General features: G+C 40.7%; 1 protein-coding gene across 1 annotated transcript; it reads right to left on the reverse strand.

Moving 5' to 3' along the window:
• Positions 1-1,519: 1,519 nt before the first annotated feature.
• LOC106547716 (immunoglobulin superfamily member 1) lies at positions 1,520-21,157 on the reverse strand (the record flags this gene model as incomplete). The annotated part of the gene is made up of 7 exons (XM_087713876.1): positions 1,520-4,238; positions 7,297-7,334; positions 9,064-9,168; positions 11,384-11,674; positions 15,365-15,655; positions 18,261-18,563; positions 20,881-21,157. Coding segments are annotated over 7 exons (1,464 nt in total), but the record flags the coding sequence as incomplete, so codon positions are not given.
• Between the last annotated feature and the right edge of the window lie 1,604 nt (positions 21,158-22,761).

Raw genomic sequence — 22,761 nt, forward strand, 5'->3', positions numbered from 1 at the left:
GGGATACCTGACCAGACAGTGTGAGCTAGATTCTTTCATCTTCTGAAGCATAAACTAACAAAATGGAGTTGCATGTCAAAATAATAGTTTCCATCTTGAAAATGTAAGTTCAGGAAGACATGGAAGGGAATGACAACTCAGTCTGACAAAATCAGAAGTGAACAGGCTGAAATTTGAATGCAATAACAAGGGAGAGATGTCAACATTTCCTCCTGGCTTAAAGCAATAGTCCCTTGGTGTATTAAACTGTTTCTGAATTTTATGAGATTCCCCATGCTGACTGGGGAATTCTGAGAGCTGATGTCCATACATCTTCCAGTTAACAAGGTTGAGAAACAAGGTTGTGTTATTTCAGCAGGAGAAAGAAGCATCAATCTTGAATTTCACTATGCCCATTTGCATTTTGGTTTTTACAGTTGTCAAAATTTTCTTTTCTTTTCTTGTGTTTGCGGTAAACAGAATTTATTGATGCATTTGAATTTGAATCACTGCCAGTAAAGTATCTCATTTCAGTACTTCTTTTTTGGGGGTGGGGGTGGGGGAGAGAGAGAGATCGTTCTCAAATCAAATCAAACCTTTATTGTCAGTGCACAACATGTGTACAATGAAATTGAATTCTCATTTCCTAATTATGCAAAAAGAAATATTTAGATGTTTCGGCATATAGTTCCTACTTTTGACTATTAGGTGACTGTGCTTGTAATTTTCTTTGAAGAAAATTTTTAAATCTGTGCTGCCACAAATATATCTGATTAAGTAGGCAGCTTTTATATCTATTTGGATCCAAGGCTGCTCAGATTGGCTGTAACCTGACCCCTGACGTATGGATAATATAGTTAAATGGTTTGGTGTCTTTTTGACAACAAAACTATACCTCATGACTGAGGCTAGGAGTAGGGGGACATTAAGATAAGGTAAGGCGTTTTTGGCAGGAAGTAGAATGATGTCCACAGATAGAAATGATGTTGGAGACTGTGAAATTTGGGTAGCCACGTTAAAATGTTTCAGTCTTGGAATTAAATAATGGATAAAAGGACATATTGGCCAAAACTGCATCTGGACAGATGGATTAGGAGGCAAAGTCCTGAACATTGAGAAATGTCCTACTCCCAGCTCAAATAAAATAGTTTTAATGGGGAATATTGATGCTTCTCTAACTGGAATTCTTGTCAAAAAGAATGCTGCAGGCAAGTAAAAGTCTTCTTTTAGAGCAGGGGTGGGGAACTATGACCCTTTTATGAACTGTGGACTTCAACTCCCAGAATTCCTGAACAAACATGGCTGGCTCAGGAATTCTGGGGGTTGAAACCCACATAAAGGGGCCACAACTCCCCACACCTCTGTTTTAGATGATGTGGACATTTTTCAGGCTGACCCTGGGACGGGATCACTGAATGGGAGGCTTGGAAATCTGGCCTGGATAAGGAAAATGAAGTTTGTATTAAGATAGCACCCCACCCCCACCCCAAAATCATGAAAAAGGATTAACTCTGTAGCGTGTTATTTATGTCTTTATTAAATTATAGTCAGCCACATCTCAGCAATTCTTCAGATTGCCAAGGATAAAACACAACAAGATCACAGAAAATACAAATAATACAAGTATAGTAACGAATACTAATGTGGGCATACCCCGTTTCTGAGAATGGAGAAGTTCCAGAATTTCCCAAATTCTCTTTTTAGTGGATTAGTCACAGGGTATTTATATTGCTTCCATAACACTTGGTTTATTTACATGTTAAACATGTCACAACAGCTGAGGCTAGTGAATTTGTCAGAGCTCAAAAAGCTAAGAAAAATCAATCTACTCAATATCTGGATGAAAGGCCACAAGGGGCCTTTCATCCTAGAGCTGAAGGTTAGATAGAGTAGTTGAAAGAAAGATATGGCAAAAACAAATCCATGCTTTGAAAGAAAATTATAGGTGGTCACCATGAATTTGTGAATTTCAATTGAAGAAAATCTTTATTTTATGGCAGTGTTGCTCAATCTTGGCAACATTAAGATGTGTGGACTTCAACTCCCAGAATTCCTTAGCCATGCTACCCTGGGAATTCTGGGACTTGAAGTCCCTACATCTTATTGTCACCACGGTTGAGAAACCCTGCTATAAATATGTAATGTAGTGCAATATTAGTAGTCTAATAGACCCTTGTACCCATTTGATCTGAATTAACATCTTGGAACTATATCTCAGTCTTCATTATTTATTACTTAGGGCTCTTCTCTATGGCAACCAGAAGCTGCTGGTCTCCCATGGTGATACCATTTTTTCTTTCAATTTTAGAGAAAGACATAATAATATAGTGATCTATGACCATAATAAAGATTTGAAGCCACTGTAAAACATAACCAGTATTCTAAGCTTTAGGCTCCCTACTTAAAGTGACTCCACTTTCTTTTTAGAAAAAGAAAACTAGACATAAAAAGGAAGAATTCCAAAGGTTCAGGAAGCAGGTTTTGCAGGATTTAAGAGTTCAAAAGCAACATTGACTGTCCTTCCCTGTGTGCCAGCTTCAGCTGACAAGATCCCAGTAAGTTAATTTACTTGTTCTCCAACTGCTCCTTCATGAAATACTTTTTTTGCAACTTGAAAGACAAACTTCTAGTGGAAGTTCTTCAGAGGAGTATGTATCAACCATGTCTTGGTGGTGTAAATCTGATGGCATTGACTGTTTTTACCACAAGGAAGTTCACAGAACTCATGGTCTAACTTTCATCTGGTAGGATGTAGTTAGATAAAGGGCTTGCCTATCCTACTTGTATATGCTTGTTGGTCACAAAACCTGCTTCACTAATCCTTGCTCAGATTCGATTCCCATTCTTAGGAACACATACAGAATTTCAACAAAGTGAACAGAAGGAACCACACATTACTTCTGTCCCACCCCCCAATTACACTTTAAAAATTATATTTTCTGTCCCTATGATCCTGAATTTGTCTCGTCATCAAGTCATTGTCCTCCTCTCTTCAATGTTGTTAAAACATTCCTCAACAGTTGCCATGAGCTTGCTACAATGCCATGGTGAGTCAACTTCCATTCATTTTAATTTTCAAGGAAATGTTCCCATTATTGTACCAGATGCGATCGGATTACCAGATATAACACCTGAGATGAAAAAGGTGGCTTCACTTTAGGAGGGAAGAGAATTACAGTGCCACTGGCTATTTAATAACCTATTAGCAGTCTCGAACTATTTATCTGTCTTTTTGTTAACCTGCACAGGTGAGGACACAACTGCCTTAACAAGAGTCAGAACAATACAATCATCAAAATATCATTTAGCCACTGCAAAGGGTAGGTTTTGGTATTGTTGGAAAGCTCTTATTTTCAGCATCTGTTTTTCTAAATATTAAAAGGTTTATGGAAATTATTACAAATCTCCTCACCTTTTAAATTATAGTAAGAATATTCAACTCAGCCTTGCCCATATCCCTGTTCTAGAATCAAAAGATCCATCATTGTATCTGAGAACTGAGGATCAGTTGCAAAAGTGGATTTTCACCCTGATAATGATCCTGGTTGATCGGGTATAAACAATTTCTAGGTGCAGGTTAACTTGCTTTCACAAGACATAAACTTCTTCATGGCTTCATAGAAAAATCAATAGTTTTGATAGATTTGTCTCTAGATGGAGTTCAGATTTAAAAGCAAAAATATTCCTGCATGGGCCCCTTTTAAAAATATATTATTAATCAGAACATTGAAGGAGTTTTTCCTTAAATATTCTCTTCCAGTCGTGATTATGGTTATAGAGTTCTGATACTCATAACACCCTAGCAAGTCTCTCAACAGCTACCTGTCTGACTCTTTCCCCTACTGGCCCATCGCAGTCTTGGGAAAAAATTGGACTTGAGCTACAGAATGCCAGGATTCAATTTGCAGTTTTGGGTATTATAATAATCTACTTGTGAAGACACTTATGGGCAGGATATGTGCTCACCTGAACCCAGCATATCTCTGGGTTATGAAAGAGGAAGGAGGATGTCTATAGCAAGATGATCCTAACATGGGTATCTGTAGTATAGATGGATACACCAACATCTCAGAATGATCTTCTCTTCTAAATAGCCTTCCCTATTGGTTCTCCTTAGTGCTTTCTTCGGACACTGTTGCATAGATACATGATTCATGGACTGTATCATAAAGGCTTGGTGGTCTGATTTTCAGGGAATTGTGGTTTATTGCAGCATAAGAAACTTCATCAGGGGTTTCCTCCATGGGAGAGCTTAAGTACTGGAGAGAACAAAAAAAAAAAAAGACATTGAGAGTGTAGTGTTTCTGCTAATGCTTCAACAGAAGCCTTTAAGTATGCTCTAAAAATGTTAAGTGTGGCCTCTCTTGAACAGTTAAATAATGCTGGGATACTGATACTTAACCAAAAGCCAGTTTGGTCTAATGGCTAAGGCACGGCCTAGAAAGCAAGAGACTTTTGAGTTGAAGTTCCACCTGGTCATGAAAACCAGCTGGGTGATCTTGGGCCAGTCACTCCCTCTCAGCTCAACCACCCTTATGCTTTTTGGTGTCCCCATATGCCAAAAGAGGGGTTTTTTATGTTATAATAAACACGTTTTGTCAATTGCCGCCATGTTCTCCCAATAGAAACCTAGGGTTGGTGTGGCTATTCACAATTTGATTACAATTCAAAATATTATGAATCAACAACATTCATTCAATATTCATTGAGAGCTGTCTGGTGTGGTGATTGGGATACTGGTATGTATGTATGTATGTATGTATGTATGTATGTATGTATGTATGTATATATGTATATGTTTGTGTGTGTTTTTTGTGTATGTGTATATACACACACACATATACACGTTATCTATCTATCTATCTATCTATCTATCTATCTATCTATCTATCTATCTATCTATCTATCTATCTATATCTATAAAATTTCCTTCAAGAACATTATTGAGGGGTAATTTTCTCAAAATCCCTACTCACAGTCACTCATGCCCTAGTCACTTCCTGTGTTGACTATTGCCACATGGTCTACATGGGGCTGCCCTTGAAGAGCATCTGGGAGCTCCAGTTGGTGGAAAATGCAGTGGCCTGCATGATTTGTGTAAACACCGGTGTGCACATGTATCACCTCTCCTGTGGAAGTTGCATTGGCTGCTGATTTGCTTCCAGATACAATTCAAGGTGCTGATTGTCACCTTTAAAGCCCTTCCATGGCTTGGGAACAGGTTATCTGAGGGACCGTCTCTTGCCAATTACATATACCTGACCCCTAGAGCAGGGAGGCAGGGAAGAAGGGCCTTCCCCGTTGTGGCTCCCTCTCTCTGGAACATCATTACCCCAGAGATTAGAATGGCCTGCATTCTAATACTCTTCCGGAAGGGGCTAAAGACCTGGTTCTACCAGCAGGCCTGGGGAACACAGAGTGGGATAGAGCCCATTAAATGGCTCGTGTGAGGTGCTGTTGCCGGAATGGGGGGGGGGGGAGGATAATTTTAGTATATTAATTTACTATATGACATTTTTAAAATTAATTTTATTGTTTCTTATATGGGGTTTTATATTCTGTAAGCTGCCTTGAGTCGCATTTGTGAATAGGCGGCAATGTAAATTCCGTTAAATAAATAAATAAAATACTATATGCAGGACTCTTGGTCACATGGTTTCTTCCTAATTGTATAATCTGGAGTTTTACGGGAACTCATTTTGATTTCATCTTACAAAAGACAGTGCAGAAAGCAGAAGTAACCATGTGCCTTGTTCTGTGTTAGCAAATTTAATTGCACTTTCTCATCATTAAGCAAATTTTTACCCCAAACAATAAACAATGTTTGGAGAAATCATGAAGAAAACTTCCAGGGTTGAGATCATTAGAACTTTTGCAGATTAATCATGTACCTTGAGGAGACTTGGATATTGAAAACCATTATTTGGTGATGTGTTGGAGAAGCAGATTTGGAAATTAAGTATTTCTTTCCGTAGCTATTTTTGGCCCTTTGATTGATTACCGGTAAATTCCATCAACTCTTAGTGAACGCATTAATCAACCTTTTCCAGGATGCCCAACTTGATCCTCATGGTGCATCATCATTGTAGTTAAGTCCGTCCAAAGTGCTGATGTTGGTCCTTTTCTCTTCCCTTCCACATTTCCCAGCATTATGGACTTCTCAAAAAGGTTGGGTTTTTTGCTTTACATGGTCTAAACATGATAGTTTGAACATGATTTTTGGTGACTTAAGATTTTGGATTGATTTGTTCTACCATCTGGGTTTTTGTTGTTGTTGTTGTTGTTTTTTGGGCTGTCGTTGACAGACATCTTCAAGTAATTTCTTCAACTTCAACTTTTAACTAAAGTTGAAAACCATCTACTTCTTCAAAGTCCAAAGTTTACTTCCCTAGAATATCAAAGAAAAATGTTGCCTGCCCAATTCTAACCTTTATAGATATAGGCCCAGCAGGGACCAGAACGATTTTTTCTAAAGCCTTCGTTGCTCCCCTACTGAGTGCTGGTCTGCGGCATATTTCTTGACTGCTGGTTCTTTTATTGCTAATACAGGTAGTCCTCAACTTACAACAGTTTGCTTAGCGGACATTTGAGATTACAACGGCACTGAAAAAAGCTATTTATGACAATTTTTCATACTTATGATCATTACAGCATCCGCATTGCCATGTGATTTACATTTGGATGCTTGACAACTGACTCACATTTATGACAGTTGTGGTGTCCCAGGATCATGAACCTTCTGTCAAAGAAAATCAATGGGGAAACCAGATTCACTTAACAACTGTGTTAGTAATTTAACTTCCATAGTGATTCACTTGTCACAAATGTGGCAAGTGAAGTCATAAAATGGGACAAAACTCACTTAACAAGTTTTTCATTTAGCAACATAAATTTTGGGCTCAATCGTGGTTGAAAGTTGAGGGCTACCTGTAGTTGATCCTAAAAGGCAGAAGCTATCCATTGCTTCAATATCTTTGTTGTGAATCTTACGTTTGGCTGCTGTGCCTTTTGCCATAAGCATAGAGGTTGAATAAATAAAGAGAGGATATTTAGCCTTGTCTCATTCTTTTGCTGACATTCAAACTTACCTTGAAAACTTGCATGCTGCTTATGATCGCTTAGCAGACCCAGTAAAAATATTGGCCTAATATGAAATGTGAAGGTATTCTTAAGGCCAAGATACTTTTCCTTGCCTTTTGGGATACTCAAAGATTTTTTTAAAATGAAAATTAGCCCCGTCTTCTTGATTTATAACCTACAGATTCATGGACAGCATGTTGACCATTATAGGATTAGTGTGCAGAAAATGTTTCTTACCATCTTGGCTGGTACATTGCTTTCTTTGGTAACAGAACCTGTAAGTCAAAAAAAGCCTTGTGAAAAAATGTTCTTTGGCTTATTTTAAATGATAAATGCTGGTTTATTTTCTATACCCAAGCTCCTGGTTTTAACAGTTTGGCTGCATATAATCTATATTAGGAAATTTCTGCAATCAGGTAGATACATTTTACATTGCTTTCTGTACTCCACAGAAAGGCAGTGAATTTTACAACCAAATTATGGAATCCTATCGCTGGAAAAGTTCCAGACTTCCAGACTGAAGGACATTGTCCAATGTGGTGTCATCACCATAAATGAATGTGGTAGAATTTTGGGGTGGGTTTTAAGGATAACAATGGGAAAGGAGACCTCTAAAAGAGAAATATTTCCCTTCTTAAAAATCTTTGTTTCAAAGGATGGAGATGGTAGTAGTGATACACCACTCTGTTCCCGCTTTTTACACACCCCTACAACCTGAAAAGTGAACTAAACTCACATTATCGGCAGTTCAGCATTAAATACAGGTAGTCCTCAACTTCCAACAGTTCATTTAGTGGCCGTTCAAAGTGACAATGGCACTGTGACCATTTTTCACACTTAAACCATTGTCTTCTTCCCATGGCCATGTCATCAAAATTCAGACGCTGGCAAATGACTCATATTTATTGTTGTAAAAGTTGTAACAAAACTCACTTAACAAATGTCTAACTTAGCCACAGAAATTTTAGGCTCAATTGTGGTTGAGCCTAAGTTGAGAACCACCGGTACTGATTCACCAAAAAATGATTGTTTAAGGGGATTCCTCAGATTTTCCTTTACATCGATTTAATGCGTTTGTAATATTTATGGACTAATCCAAGCTATAGTAGCAAACAATAGTTGCAAAATACAATAATTAATCGATAATAGCAATAGTATTAAATTACCTGTGGCAATTATCTGAACCCAGCTAAGGATGGAAAGCTGCTGGAATAGTACAGATTTAACTTCTTTCCCAAATCAAATCAGTTTGGAGCCATTTCTACTTCTACATCTGGTATGAAGCTGCTCCAAACAAATGGAATTCTGTGTGTGCTTTCTGCTCCCTTGCTGTTATAGCTTATTTCATTTTTAAAGGGAAACTGTTCTCTTTCTCACACAAACTGCATCTTTGTACAGGTAGTCCTTGACTTAACAGTTCATTTAGTGATCGTTCAAAGCTACAACGCCACTACAAAAAGTGACTTATGGCCATTTTCCACCCTTATGACCATTGCAGCATCCCCTGTGTCATGTGATCAAAATTTGGATGCCTAGCAATTGATTCATATTTATGACGGTTGCAGTGTCCTGAGGGCGTGTGGTCCCCTTTTGGGACCTTCTGACAAGCAATGTCAATGGGGAAGCCAGATTCACTTAACAACCGTGATACTAACTTAACAGCTGCAGTGAGTCACTTAACGGTGGCAAGAAAGGTCATAAAATGAGGCACAATTCACGGAACAATGTTTCGCGTAGCAACATAATTCAATTGTGGTCGTAAGTTGAGGACTACCTGAACTATGAATAGGTTTTTATCAAGTGAGATTCTTAAGCAAACAGAGGAGCATTGGCTTGTGCTCGGCTGCTGTAAAGCCATCCATTTTTAAGGGAGTCTTTGGTGCTCCTTCTGCTGGCACTGATGATGTTACCTAGTCTGGATAATGAAACGTCTGCCAAAAAACAACCAAGCTCATTTCGAACCTGAGCTACAAATATTCTCCTCTACCAATCCGTATCTCTTACCTTTTCTTCTTTTTCTGTATAAAACGAAGATAAGCACCAGGAAGAGGACAGCCAGAAAGAAAAGGCACGCAGCAATACTTGTCCATAGAGTTATTAAGGATTCATCTGTAAAGCCATAGACAACTTGGATAGAAGGCTAATAATGTTATCTAATAAATGCAGAGTTGGCGATGGATAACTACCTATTCCGATCTTTTTACCAGTCCAGTCCACCCAAATTGTTCGTCTTCTCAACTTTCCTGGCTTCCAGGCTCTTAACAACCTCTTTAAGATTCCAGGCAAATAATACCGGTTGCAAGGAAAAGAATGGTGGCATTTTCCAGTTTATTTATGTCATCAATATCCTGCCTTTATTTTATACAATTTTAGGCAGAGTACACAATGCTCCCTCTTTCCATTTTCCCATAAGAGCACACTAAGAAGTGAGTTGGGTTAAGGCGGATGGACAGGCTGATAGTTAGCTAGTTAGCTTCTGCACCTAAAGGAGGATTATAACTCATAACCAACTTAGTTTCTAATCCACTATCTTAACCACTAAAATAAAATAGCTTTTGAACTTCTCCTCCACTCACCAACTCATTACCATCAATCATCTACTGAGAAGAATACTAGAACTGCATATCAGTTTTAAAATCCATTTTATTCTAATTTACAGACAATGCAACTTTTAGCAATTTAGGCAAGTTGCACAACTGTTTTTTTCTTGAGGTGGGGTTGAATTGTGGAGTCCTTGGTGCTCTCTGAGCTTGATGGTTTGATTCAAAACAATTGTGATCATGATCTATGACTTGCTATTGATATGTACACTTTAAGCTTATGTACCGGCAACAAATTCCATGTGTGTGTCCAATCACACTTGGTCAATAAAGCTATTCTGTTCTATTTCTAGTTCCATTTCTATTTCAGAACATATCCTCTCCAGTAGCCAATACTGAGATAAGCATGGATTAACACCAGACAAAAAATCAAGCAAAGCAGAAAACAATACCCTAATAAAATAAAATAAACTATTAAGAAGAAAACCACATACCCACCAAAACAGGCAGGGCAAGCTACTGAAGCAACCCTTACACTCACTCATGCTGATGATGTCACCTATAGTAGTTGGGTAATGTGACATCTAAACAACGACCTCAGAGAGCACCAAGGACTCCACTTCTGTTTTTTTCTGTATTGTTTTTCAACTGGAAAGACTTTTTCTGCTCTTGGCCCACTTCCATGCTTGGAGAGCCATCTGAAGCTGGTCATGTGATCAACTTCAGGGGATTGATAGAGCCTGTAGCTGAACCTACTGCAGTTCTGACTGTGATCAAAGACCTTCTGCCCCCCCACTCCCTGCAGAAAGCAATACATACTGTACATTGCTAACACCTCTACCCCTTCCACATTTTCTTGAGAGCACTTTCTTATCATGGTAATTTGAGCAGTTACTGTCAAAGGAGAACTCTTCCTGCTCCTCCACCTCCACCATTATTATCATCATTAACTAAATCTTCTCATTGTATGGTTAACCCAAACTATCATTGGCAAGTGGCTCACTATTTCATTAATAGCCTATAATGTGTACCCTTTTTATAGTCTGTTATAATCTGGTGATGGATTAACTCAGCAATGCAGATAAGCCTCTGGTCCATACCAGAGTACGTCTCTACTCTCTCTTGTCTCGCTTTTATGTCTCTTATGTTTATTAATTGAATTTCCATAGCCTGTTTAAAAAAATGGAAAGTCTAGGTCTCATTCTATCTGTCAATATTTCTGTCTCTCTACCTTTACTTGATGGCATCCACTAAACATTTTCAAACATCCCACAAGCCAGTAATGGGTTGCAGATGGTACGCCTCGGTACGAGTGTAACAGAGCCTGGCCGGAGCACCGGGTACTGTTCTGGTACGGTGCTCCAGAGGACCCACCCACCCACCTGAGCTCCTTTCCTGTCCTTTAAAGCCTTCGGCACTTCCGCACACGTGCATGGTACATACAGCGCCTGCATGAAACTCCAACAAGCAGCTGGAGCATCATGGAGGCATCACTGGAAGGTATGACACATGCGCACATTGCATGCATGTGCGCACATACTGTGCGCGCTCATGTGGAGGACGCCAGGCCCCATTGCAACTGTACCGGTTGCAACGGGATCCAGAACCCACCACTGCCCACAACCTACTGCTACTCATATTTAGATGTGTGTGACCACTACATTGTGCAGACAATGTGTCCAATATCCACTGTCCCGGTTCAAGGTCTTTCAGAAATTCAGTCTGTCTCTGACTCACTGACAGGGCAAATGGGAAAAATGAAACATGTTACTTTGTCATCATACCTTTAGAAACCCTCTTCAGTGGGTCACTTGGCACTGACCAGACAAAGGGCTTGCTTTTGTTGTGGTATTGGCAGGTATAATTTTGTGTCTCTTCCAACTTCACCCAGCGGGGAGAAAAAATCACCGCCTTTTCCCCTAGCTCTGCAGCTTTGCAATCTATCTGTTCCCCTGATTTCAGAAGAGCAAAAATCAGATCTGGTTCTGTTGCATTGCACTGTATGGAGACATTTGCTTCTGGAGCATCTTGCTCTTCATTTATAATCTGGATGGAAGGCTTGGTCAGGCCGGGATCTAGAAAGGGGAAAAGATTCAGTGGAACCTCAGAGACTCTTGTAGACCAGAATCTCCCGTTTCACTCAACCACAAATAACACCACCCCCATCTCCTTTCAATCTTTTGGCAACAAAAGGATCATCATCTCCATTCTCACATACATATTTGTTTCAAATAAGAAAGCCTTTTATTTCTTCCCCGTTCTGTTATTCTATCCAGGTGTCCAAATATGCCTTATATTACATTCTGTGTCTTTAAAGTGATATGCTAAACAATTTAGCTTACAGAGAAGAATGGCATCTGTAAAAGCAGAAAATGTGTCAAAATGAAACTATAGATGCCCAGTGCACCCTCTTCTATCCATCAATCAAAGAAGGGTTGAGGTTAAAGCAGGGTTGGGCAATTAATTTTCCCAGAGGGCCACATGAGAAACTGGGACTCTTGTAGAAGGCTGAGCCAAAAGGGCTCTGAAGATGTATAGTCACCCACGCATGAATATATATTCTTCCTTTTTACAACCCTATAATCCAGGGGTGGGTTGCTCCCGGTTGGGCTGAATCGGTAGTGGTTTTTTGGCCTGGGTCACAGAACCAGCAGTGAGTCAGGCTAACCACGCCCCTGAACTGGTTCCCTGGTCCCTGCTGCCGTTACCGGCATGTTGTTTTGTAGTGCGCCCGCATATGCAGTTCACTGTAAATTGTTCTGCACATGTGTGAAGAGTGAGTTACATTGAACTTCGCACGCACACGCAGCCTGCGTCTGATGCACATGAAGCGAACCAGTAGTAAAACTGGGACCAACCCACCACTGCTTTAATCCCTTAATTACAATCAGGAACATATATACAATTTTTAAAAAGCAGTTGCCTTCAAAATAAAAGCAATGCAGTTATATGGTGTGCATAGAATACACTTATTTACATTTGATTTTAAATTTCCAGTTGACCTCGTGAGGGACAGGGACAGACAGCCAAAGGGCTAGATGTGGGTTAGGATTACACATAGCTATCTCTGCTACTCCAACTGAAATTTTGTACATCTAATAATCTAATTAAGACTGTGAGCCATGAATGCATGTTTGACCCAATTAAGGTGGCTTGAGCTGATACCACGTGCTAAGAATACAAATATTAAAACTAATCAAACTTCATTTATGGAGAAAATATAATCACCAACTTTTTGTGTAAACTCAACCATCCAATCGCAGCATTTCCAAGGAGGACTGGGAAACGTATTCCCTTAAGACCTTGAAAAGCAAAAGATTATTTCCAAATTTCATTGCAGGAGAGACCTTTGAAATAAATACCTTGACCAAGGACTTCTGGGAAAGAAATGGCAAACTGAAGATGGGGTCAACCCCATCCAGAACCAAAGATGTTAAAGAATGTGGTAAGTTATTAAAATTGTTTATGTTGATAGATAGATAGATAGATAGATAGATAGATAGATAGATAGATAGATAGATAGATAGATAGATATTGTAATGAAGGTATTGTAATGGAGAAATTTTCTGACAGTGAAAACAATCAACCAATGGAACAATTTGCCTTCGGATGTTGTAGGAGCTTCATCACTGGAGGCTTTCGAGAAAAGACTGGACTCCCATTTGTCAGAAATGATGTAGGGTCTCCTGCTTGGGTGGGAGGTTGGACTAGATGACCTACAAGGTCCCTTCCAACTCTGTTAATCTGTTTATCTGAAGGGTAAAGTCATTTCTTTATATATTTCTCTTCTTTTTGTTACAATTTGTTTTCTTTCTTTTCTATTTTTTCTTTTCTTTTCTGCACTTTCTATTATTTATTTTTTACTTTATATTTTACTTTGTATTAGTTGTGTGTGTGTTTGTGTGTGTGTGTGTGTGTGTTTGTGATTAAAAACTAACATATATAAAAACAGGGAGGAGCCGCTCACCCTGATATTGGTACTTTGTTGGTTGTGGAACATTTGCAAGGAGGGGGATGCACTGGCTCAGAGGTTTCATGACGCTGGAACTCCTGGCCAGAAATGGTTTGCCCTTCAGCAGTTTGAGCCCGGCTCCATGAGATGGAGTGAGCTCCTGTCGCTCGATCCCTGACTCCCGTCCACCCAGGAGTTCAAAAGCATGCAATATTGTGAGTAGAAAAATGGATACCACTTAGGTGGTGGTAGGGGTGGGGGTGGAAACCTAGCTGCCTTTGTATATGTGTAGAACAGAAATTGCTGCTGGATCTGGCCAGATGTGAAACATCGCAACACAGGGTGAGACCAAGGGAGGAGCCCAGAACAGCCAGCAACTTGAGTACTGCTAGTTAACTGGTGTAAAACTAGTTCCCCCCCCCGCAGTGCACCAAGGATAGATACACAAGCATCAAACAGAATGAGCTAGCAATTTAGGCTGCTAGGACTGCCTTGTTTCTAGCATGTGTAGATTTCTCTGACATTGTGTGCCACAGGCTAAATAAATAAATCTGTAAAGAATCCAAGCTCAGGATTCTATTTATGTCTCTTTCTCCATGTTTTGGCCTGACGGCAGCCTGCAAAACTTACAGCAGGAGGTTGGCGAGGAACAGGGGCCAGTCCTGAGGGCTGGGGAAAGCTCAGACGAGGGCTCGGCCTCAGAGGCAAAGAGGGAGCTAGACAGCAGCGAGGCAGAGGAACAGCTGGAGCCTGTTCCCAGTGTGCGCATGCGCAGAGCTGCCAGAAGACAAGAACAATTAAGAAAGCAGACTCAACTTAAGAGTAAAGCTACATCTTGGAGATGATTGGCCCCTCCCATAGGAAACAAAAAAGGAGCGAATGGGGAGGGGGCTTTTGCAGGAAACAATAAGTTTCAATCAGTCATGTCAAGAGAGAAAAGTTCTGTTTGTAACTATAAGAGACTCTGTGCCAAGTTTTGTCTTCCCCTGCATTTGGAACTAGTTCAGTGGTGGGATACGACCAGTGCGCGCCAGTATGGGCGTACCGGTGCCTGCTGGCAGCACCAGGCACTGTTCCAGTATGGTGCTCCAGAGGGCCCACCCGTCCGCCCGCTCTCCTTACCACTATTTGAGCTTACCAGGGCCTTTGTGCATGTGCACGGGGTGTATGGTGCCTTTGTGACGCTCCGCCGAGCATCTGGAGCATCATGGGCAGTGGGTATGCATGTGTGTGCTGTGCATGTGCACATGGTGGATGCCCGGCTCTGTTGCAGCGTACCGGTTGCAACGGGAGCCAGAACCCACCACTGAACTAGTTATTTGGCAACTTGCCAAACAAGATAAGGTTCGTGTTTGATAAACAACCCTCTGAAAGACTGGAGCCTTGTGGACTCTGAATGAAAGGAATTCACAGTTGTATAAATAAAAAGGGTTTTGCTGGGACCAAGACTCCGCTTCTTGCTTGTTAAGGAAGCCTGGATCAGAACACTCCACCTGCAGGGCTTAACAGGCTGGGCTTCACACTTCCTCTAGTAGAAGTGATGAACCTACGCATATATTACACTGTCCCTTTTCTTTTGACTCTACGCCTGCTCCTTTTCACACCTACAGTATATGCATAATGCATGTGAAGTTGGCTGTATTTTTTTCACTTTCTCATTCTGGTTTTTTAAAATACTTCCCTTATTAAAGCCTCTCATTCTCTGTTTTCCTCAAATGGTTCAGGATAAATGGTCCCCAATTTTACTCATGGTTCTTATTCAGGATATGGGGTTTGGAAGATAGCGAGGATTGGGGAAGAACTAATTCCTTACCTCTTACTTGAAGCTGCAGAGGCTCACTTAACTTTGAATACATAAAGGGTTTATTTTCAAGCTGATAGCAACAACTGTAGTTTCCTACGTGTTCCATCCTGACTCCCAAAATGGAAAACTCAGCCAAGGAACTGTTTGGTTTTGCCGTTTGGGAAGCTATGAAGTCTGTTGACTTATAGAAGGAATACTTCAGGCCCCCTTTTGGCCCCTGGCAGTAGATCCAGGCGTTTGTTTCAAGCATTTGCTGTCCCTTTGGTTCCATATAGATGGCAGGCCCTGTAATTCTGGGGTCTGAAGGCAAGAAAGTATTAGATAAAGAGCAAAGGCATTAGAAGCACCAAATGACAAGCCTTAAAAGTGGCAAGAACCTACAATTTCCCCCACTTTTAGATTTATGCAAAATCACTAGTAAGACTGATATACTGGGGATGGGGTGAGGAATTTACTGGATAGGAAAATAAACACAGAGAAATAATAAGGAACAGCTTTCCTAAACTTGAACAAGGCTACACATTCATTGTTAACTTGAAAATAATTTTGTGTTTCCACTGAGCGTTCCATAACAAACTTATCAACTCCATCTAAATGTAATTTCTTAATCCTTTTAGAACATAGAATAATAGAATTGGAAGGTACCTCAGAGGCAGGGGTGAAAGGCTACAGGTTCGGACAAGTTCCCCTGAACCGTTAGCATTTGTTTGCTACCAGTTCAGGCGAACTGATAGTTCTGACGATCAGTTGTGCAACAATCAGCTATGCCACATGATTTCTATTCATTAGAAAGTGGAAATCCTGCTTTCTTGAAAATCTAAATCATGCGGCATAGCTGTTCCCCCCCACCACTGTTCTACTTACCTTTGCAGACTCAGAAAAGGCTTCTTAATCCTCCTTTTTCGGCACTGCGCTCTGTGAAGTGAACCGGTAGCAGACTTCAGAGCATTTCACCCCTGCTCCGAGGTCTTCTAGTCCAACCTCCTGCTTGAGCAGGATACCGTATACCATTCCGGATAAATGATCGTCCAGTTTCTTTTTGGAAGCCTCCAATGATGGAGGACCCACATATTCAGAAGGCAAGCTGTTCCATGGTTTGATTCTCACTGTTAGGAGGTTTTTCTTCTCCTCAACCCACTCATTCTTCCTAAGGTTTGTTTAGTCATATGTTCATTGTCTTTATATGATCAAACCAGATATGTCTTCCATAATCTCATTTGTGCAATCCACATTTTTTCAGCACTCACTCACTCACTCACTCACTCACTCACTCACTCACTCACTCACTCACTCACTCATTGAAATTGTATGGCCACCCATTGAACCTAAGTGATTCTGGGCAGCTCACAACAATTAAAAACAGCAACCTAACATGTTAAAAACCGAATCACATAATCAAATATCAAATGATATTTGATTATGTGCCATCAAATCATTTTCAGTTCCTAGTGACCACATATTTCCTGCCACATACATCTACCTTGGTCTCTCATCCATGATATTCTAGATTCGTATTCCTTAATGCATCATGCAATCTTAATATATAATATTAATATTTATATATAATAAAAGCATTTCTCCCATGCTTTATGCAATCGGTGTAGTGTGCATTATTTTAATAGATCTTAGGAAATAATGACTTAGCAGATTTTGTATATATAACAATAGCACTTGGAGTTATATACTGCTTCACAATGCTTTTACATTCCTCTCTAAGCAGTTTATAGAGTCAGCCTCTTGCCCCCAATGATCTGGGTCCTCATTTTACACACCTTGGAAGGATGAAAAGCTGAGTCCACCTTGAGCCTGGTGAGATTTGATCTGCAAAACTACAGGCAGCCGGTAGGCAGCAGAAGTAGGCTGTAGTATTGCACTCTAACCACTGCACCATTGCAGCTCACACATATAGCAATAGCAATAGCAGTAGACTTATATACCGCTTCATAGGCCTTCAGGCCTCTCTAAGCGGTTTACAGAGAGTCAGCATATTGCCCCCAACAATCTGGGTCCTCATTTTACCCACCTCGGAAGGATGGAAGGCTGAGTCAACCCTGAGCCGGTGAGATTTGAACCGCTGACCTGCTGATCTAGCAGTAGCCTGCAGTGCTGCATTTTAACCACTGCGCCACCTTGTGGTATGTATGTCAGAGGTGGGTTGCTACCGGTTTGCACCAGTTCAGGCGAATCAGTAGTGAAAATTGCAACTGGGTTGCCGAACCAGTAGGGACGGCAGGCTCTCCATGTCCCCGAACCAATTCCCCAGCTGCCGTGGCATCTTTTTTGGCATTTTAAATCTTATTTACAGGCAACTGGACATGCGCGGAGCAAATCGCGTGGGCACCGAACTGGCAGTAACGCCAGCAGCAACCCACCCCTGATGTATGCATGCATGCATGTAAGTATGTATCTGGAGCAAGTTTGTGTAGTAGTTAAAGGATCAGGCTAGAAACTGAGAGACTTCACATTCCAGTCCCTCCTTCCTAGGCATGGAACTTACAGGGGATCTTGAGCCAGGAGACTGTGAGCTCTAGTCCCTCCTTAAGCAAACCAAGAGAGGATCTTGAGCCAATCCCCCACTCTCAGCCTCAAGAAGGAAATGGCAAATCCCTTGTAAAAATCTTGTCAAGAAAACTGCAGGAACTGCTAGTCCAACCAATCATCAGGAGTCACAAATTAACTCAAGAGCCTTCATTCTACAGCTTGAGCTATTACCATACAACACAGGGAAGATCACAATGTGTATATTCTTTGATGTTCAAGAGAATAATAGCAACTTATGCATGAAGAGATGAAGGAAAAAGAAAATTCAAGTGCTAATATTATTTGTATTCTAAGTACAGAAAATACAAAAACTCTGAACTCTCTTTTGTGAAGTAACTATGAAGAATAGGAATCCATATCTTACCCGTTATGTTGATATATATTTCACTACTGATCTTCGAGTATATATTGTATCTGTACTGATGATCGTAGATTTGATAGTCACAAAAGTAGATCCCTCCATAAGGTTCTTGGACACTGTGAATAATGAATTCAGCCATTTTGTTATTTGAAAATTGGGCTGTTGGTGCATGTAATGCCCCCTTTTTATAGAGGTTAAATGTTACAGTTTGGTACAATTCCTGTTTGCACTGGATGACGACTTCTCTTCCTAGGACAACCAGGCCTTTGGGAATCACTGAAATGAAGGGGCTGGGATAAGATTGTCCTGAGAAAGAGGGGAAAAAGATGTAATTTTAATACTGCAATATTTGCAACAGCCGGAGTCATTAAAGTGGCAAGATACTGTATTTGCATTTCAAAAGGAAACAAACAACTACGGTTAGGTCCAAACCCAGCTGGGAAGGGAGGCAAAGACTCAAGATAGGATCTCAGCTGATCTAAACCTGTCCCCTTTTTACCTGTGTGGCTCCTGAGATGAATGTAGAAATATTGTCACAGCCACCAAGTTGCTTTAATGATCCCATCCTGGAGACTTTGATCAGGCAAGTGTTAAATTAGCACCTTCTCAATTTTTTAAAACCCTTTTTGCTCTCAGTGACAGAATGGATGGCGATCAAGGAATGAAACTTGATCAGTGACCACTTCCCCATTGATTCCCTCCTTTTTCAGCAGAAGAGGCAAAAAGAGGATCGTGTCTATTTCTCTACTATATCAAGGGTGTCAACTCCATTTCACTGAGGGCTGCATTAGGGTTGTGTGACATTGGGGGCAGGGATGGGCGTGGCCAGCTTGAGGTCACCCATGTCAGGAGTGCCTGTGGGGCCCAAGCACTCTGCCAGTGAAAATGAGTCCCTGAGCTCCGTTTTCAGCTGCAATGGCCTCCTGCAACCCTCTGCCAGTGAAAATGGAGCTCAGGAGAGTCGCAGGCAGCCCTCGTTAGCTCAATTTTTGGCTGTGATGGCCTCCTCTGTCAATGAAAACGGAGCTTGGGAGGGCTGCACATGGTCCTCCCAGGCTCTGTTTTAGCTGGCAGAGGCACCACAGACTGGTCCTTTGCTGTTTCCAGGGTGGCCCCATGGGCCGGATCTAAGCACTCATGGGCTGGATCCAGCCCACGGGCCTTGAGTTTAACACCCTGCTCTAGATAGTTCTTGGTGACCTGATACTTATCTCATCTTAGATAATGCTGCCCCTTGTAACTAACTATGGCAAAATCATTCCTCAACAATGGCCAATATCTATTTGTCTCCAGGATATTGACTTCAGGTCATCCCCAGTTGGTGGGAGCTACAAGTCACCTATTGAAATAGTAAAGTGATGGTTTCCCCCTGATTCTGATTCCAGCTATGGAAAGGTGGTGAAGAAGTAAAGTCGGTTTGGCTTTGCTTATCTTTATTTTATTTCTTAACAAATTTATGCAGCCACCCAACTTACACACGGGTAACTTAGATGGTTTACAAAAATTAATCTTTGCCTTCAAATGAAAGGGAACAAGAGCAGTAGGGTAGATTAGACATCGGCAACAGGATAGCAAATTCATGCCAGTACAATTTCCTGCTGGCTTAAAGACAGATGGAGAGATCTAAACTATTACACATTCCCTTAAACTTGCAGGGATGAAAAAATCCATGCAAATTTATGTTTTTCTTCCCTCACTTTGTGGGGATGAGGGCAGGGGAAGGACAGATATAGCAGCAGCCACATTTAAGAAAGCTTCTTAATTATTCTCTGGATACTACAGGCTAAGCTGGGTGTCAGAAAGCAGTGGCGTTTGCACTGATAATGTTACCTAGTTTGGTAATGAAACGTCTGCAAGAAAATAACCAAGCTCACAGAGCACCAGTTTAACCTTGAGCTACAAATATTCTCATCTATTGATAATTCTGTCATGCCTTTCATACATTGTCCTGCCTTGATCCTGAAATTGAGAAGGCATTATTTCTACTCTCCCATGGAGATATTGGGGTGGTTGGAAAAATGAGGAATAAACACTTGACCTGCTGAGCTTGGCTGAACAGGAGGCTCCACTCTGGAATGATCTCTCGAGAGCTTGGCAGGAAACAGCCTTGGGGAGAAAATGGCAATTTCCATTCCTCCTGCATTTTGGGGGAATGCAGACTTTGGTTTCCATTTATAGGTGGAGGAAATACAGGTGGTCCTTGACTTCTGATCACAATTGAACCCAAATTTCTGTTGCTAAGTGAGACATTTGATAGGTGAGTTTTGCCCCATTTTAAGACCTTTCTTTCCACAGTTGTTAAGTAAACCACTGCAGTTGTTAAGTTAGTACTGTGGTTGTCAATTGAACCTGGTTCCCCATTGACTTTGCTTGTCAGAAGATCACAAAAGGGGATCACATGACCCCGGGAACACTGTGATTGTCATAAATATGAGTAAGTTGCCAAGCCTCTGAATTTTGACCATGAGGATAAAGCAGTGGTCATAAGTGTGAAAAGCGGTCATAAGTCACTTTTTCAATTCTGTTGTAACGTCAGGTGGTCTCTAAACAAACTGTTGCAAATTGAGGTCTACTTGTAGTTAGGTTAGTCTCATGGATGAAAGCAGCACAGAAAAGGACTTACTTCGCACAAAGATATAAACTGGATTGCTGTAGTATGACCAAGTTGAATATATAAGATATATACAGTCGTATGTTCCCTGATGTGATTCTTGGACATTGGAAATATGAAATTCAATCTCATTGTCCTCGGTATCAGCTTCATCTATCTTATGATTTTCTTTCCTTAGCCGGAAAATGGATTTCCCTTTTGCGTTCCAATCCCTCTTACAACTGATGTTTATATTCTTTCCCACAGCAACCACGTTACTGGGATTGACCGAGATGGAAGGTGCGGGATGATGATATTGCCCTGGATAAGAGGAGAAGATGAAAGAGTTGTAATATGGATAACCTGAAAGCAGTTGTTTGTGTAAGAGATTGGTAGGCTGTACTTTTAGCCAACAAACAATATTTAATGTGACATATGAGAGCTATATATGAAATTGTGCTAAACCTGAAACAGCAGCAACATTTTCCTTGCTCAGTGACTCACACTCACATGAATGAAGAGGGAATGTGTGTGCATGCGAAAGAGAGAGAGAGAGAGAGAGAAAGAGAGAGAGAGAGAGAGAGTGAGAGAGAAAGGGAGGGAGGGAGGGAGAGAGAGGGGGGAGGGAGAGAGAGAGAGAAAGGGAGCGAGGGAGGGAGAGAGAGAGAGAGAAAGGGAGGGAGGGAGAGAATGGCTGCACTAATGCAAGATACTGTAGTTGTCTGAAAAGAAAAATAATTTGGGCCCCTCTGGTTCCAGGAGTTGATCCCAATGGATTGAGGGATTCCCCCCACCCCATCCTTTGGAAGGGATACCATCTCCCACCTTGGTTTGGGGAAGAAGGGCAGAGTTATTTCACGTGAGATTTTTAAAAAAAATTGATGAGAGAGGAAATATTCAAGAAGGCAAGAGATGAACCATTACAATACAAGGGAAAATAATAGGTGGTCTTGAAGCAGGTTCCTAGGAGAGTGAGAGACCTACAGAAACAATATCAATTATTGACTGTGATGCTGATTAAATGTAAAGTAAACTACAGATGGCTGATACCTGAGAGAATACAATTGGAATGACAAAAGATACAGACTGGATTCACTAGACAAAGCAATGGAATGTTATGATCACCATTTTAGCAGAAATGAGGGACAGGAAATGAGGGGAAAAATAGAATATAAAAGTCAAGAAGAATTAACAGAAGAAAAACTTTAGGAGTATAAAAGACTTGAATCAGAGCTACAAAAGCAACTGCAAAACGTAAATGGAAATGTAAAAAATCAAATGGAAATAATTAAATATAAATTAAGTATAATGGAGAAAGAAGAATCAGCACAAAGAATTAAAAGAGCAAAACAAAATTTCTTTGAAAACGCGAATGAACCAGGAAGATGGCTAGCATATAAGTTGAAAAAGGAGAAAGAGAAGAATCTGGTAACTAAACTACAACATGAGAAGAGAACATTACAGTATCAAAATGAAAAGGATAAAAATGGCTTTCTATCAAAAAAGGCAAATTGAAAATGTGAGAATTATCTTAGACACTTTGGAGTATTATAAACACATTCTGAAAAACAATTGGTGTTGATGGTTCTAGATGCCCAGAGAGCATTTGATAATGTAAACTAGTAATTCATGATGCAACAATTAAAATGTATGGACTTTGGTGAAAAATTTATAAATATGATCAAGACAATATACTGTATTTTTCGAAGTATAAGCATCTCCCCCCCCCCCAAAAGAGGGAGAAAATCTGGGTGCATCTTATACACTAAATACAGCATTTTGGCCTCCTGAAACCCTGCCCCTTCACAAAAATGGATGTGCAGAGGGTTTGGGAGGCCTGCAAAGTGCTCCTGGGGGCTGGGGAGGGCAAAAACGAGTGAAAAATGGCCTGTTTTTAGAAGCCTCCCAAAGGCT

The sequence above is a fragment of the Thamnophis sirtalis genome, unplaced genomic scaffold, assembly GCF_051295495.1.
Source record: "Thamnophis sirtalis isolate CommonGarterSnake01/CBP01778 unplaced genomic scaffold, rThaSir2_p1.2 scaffold_4, whole genome shotgun sequence".
Taxonomy (NCBI): Eukaryota; Metazoa; Chordata; class Lepidosauria; order Squamata; family Natricidae; genus Thamnophis; species Thamnophis sirtalis.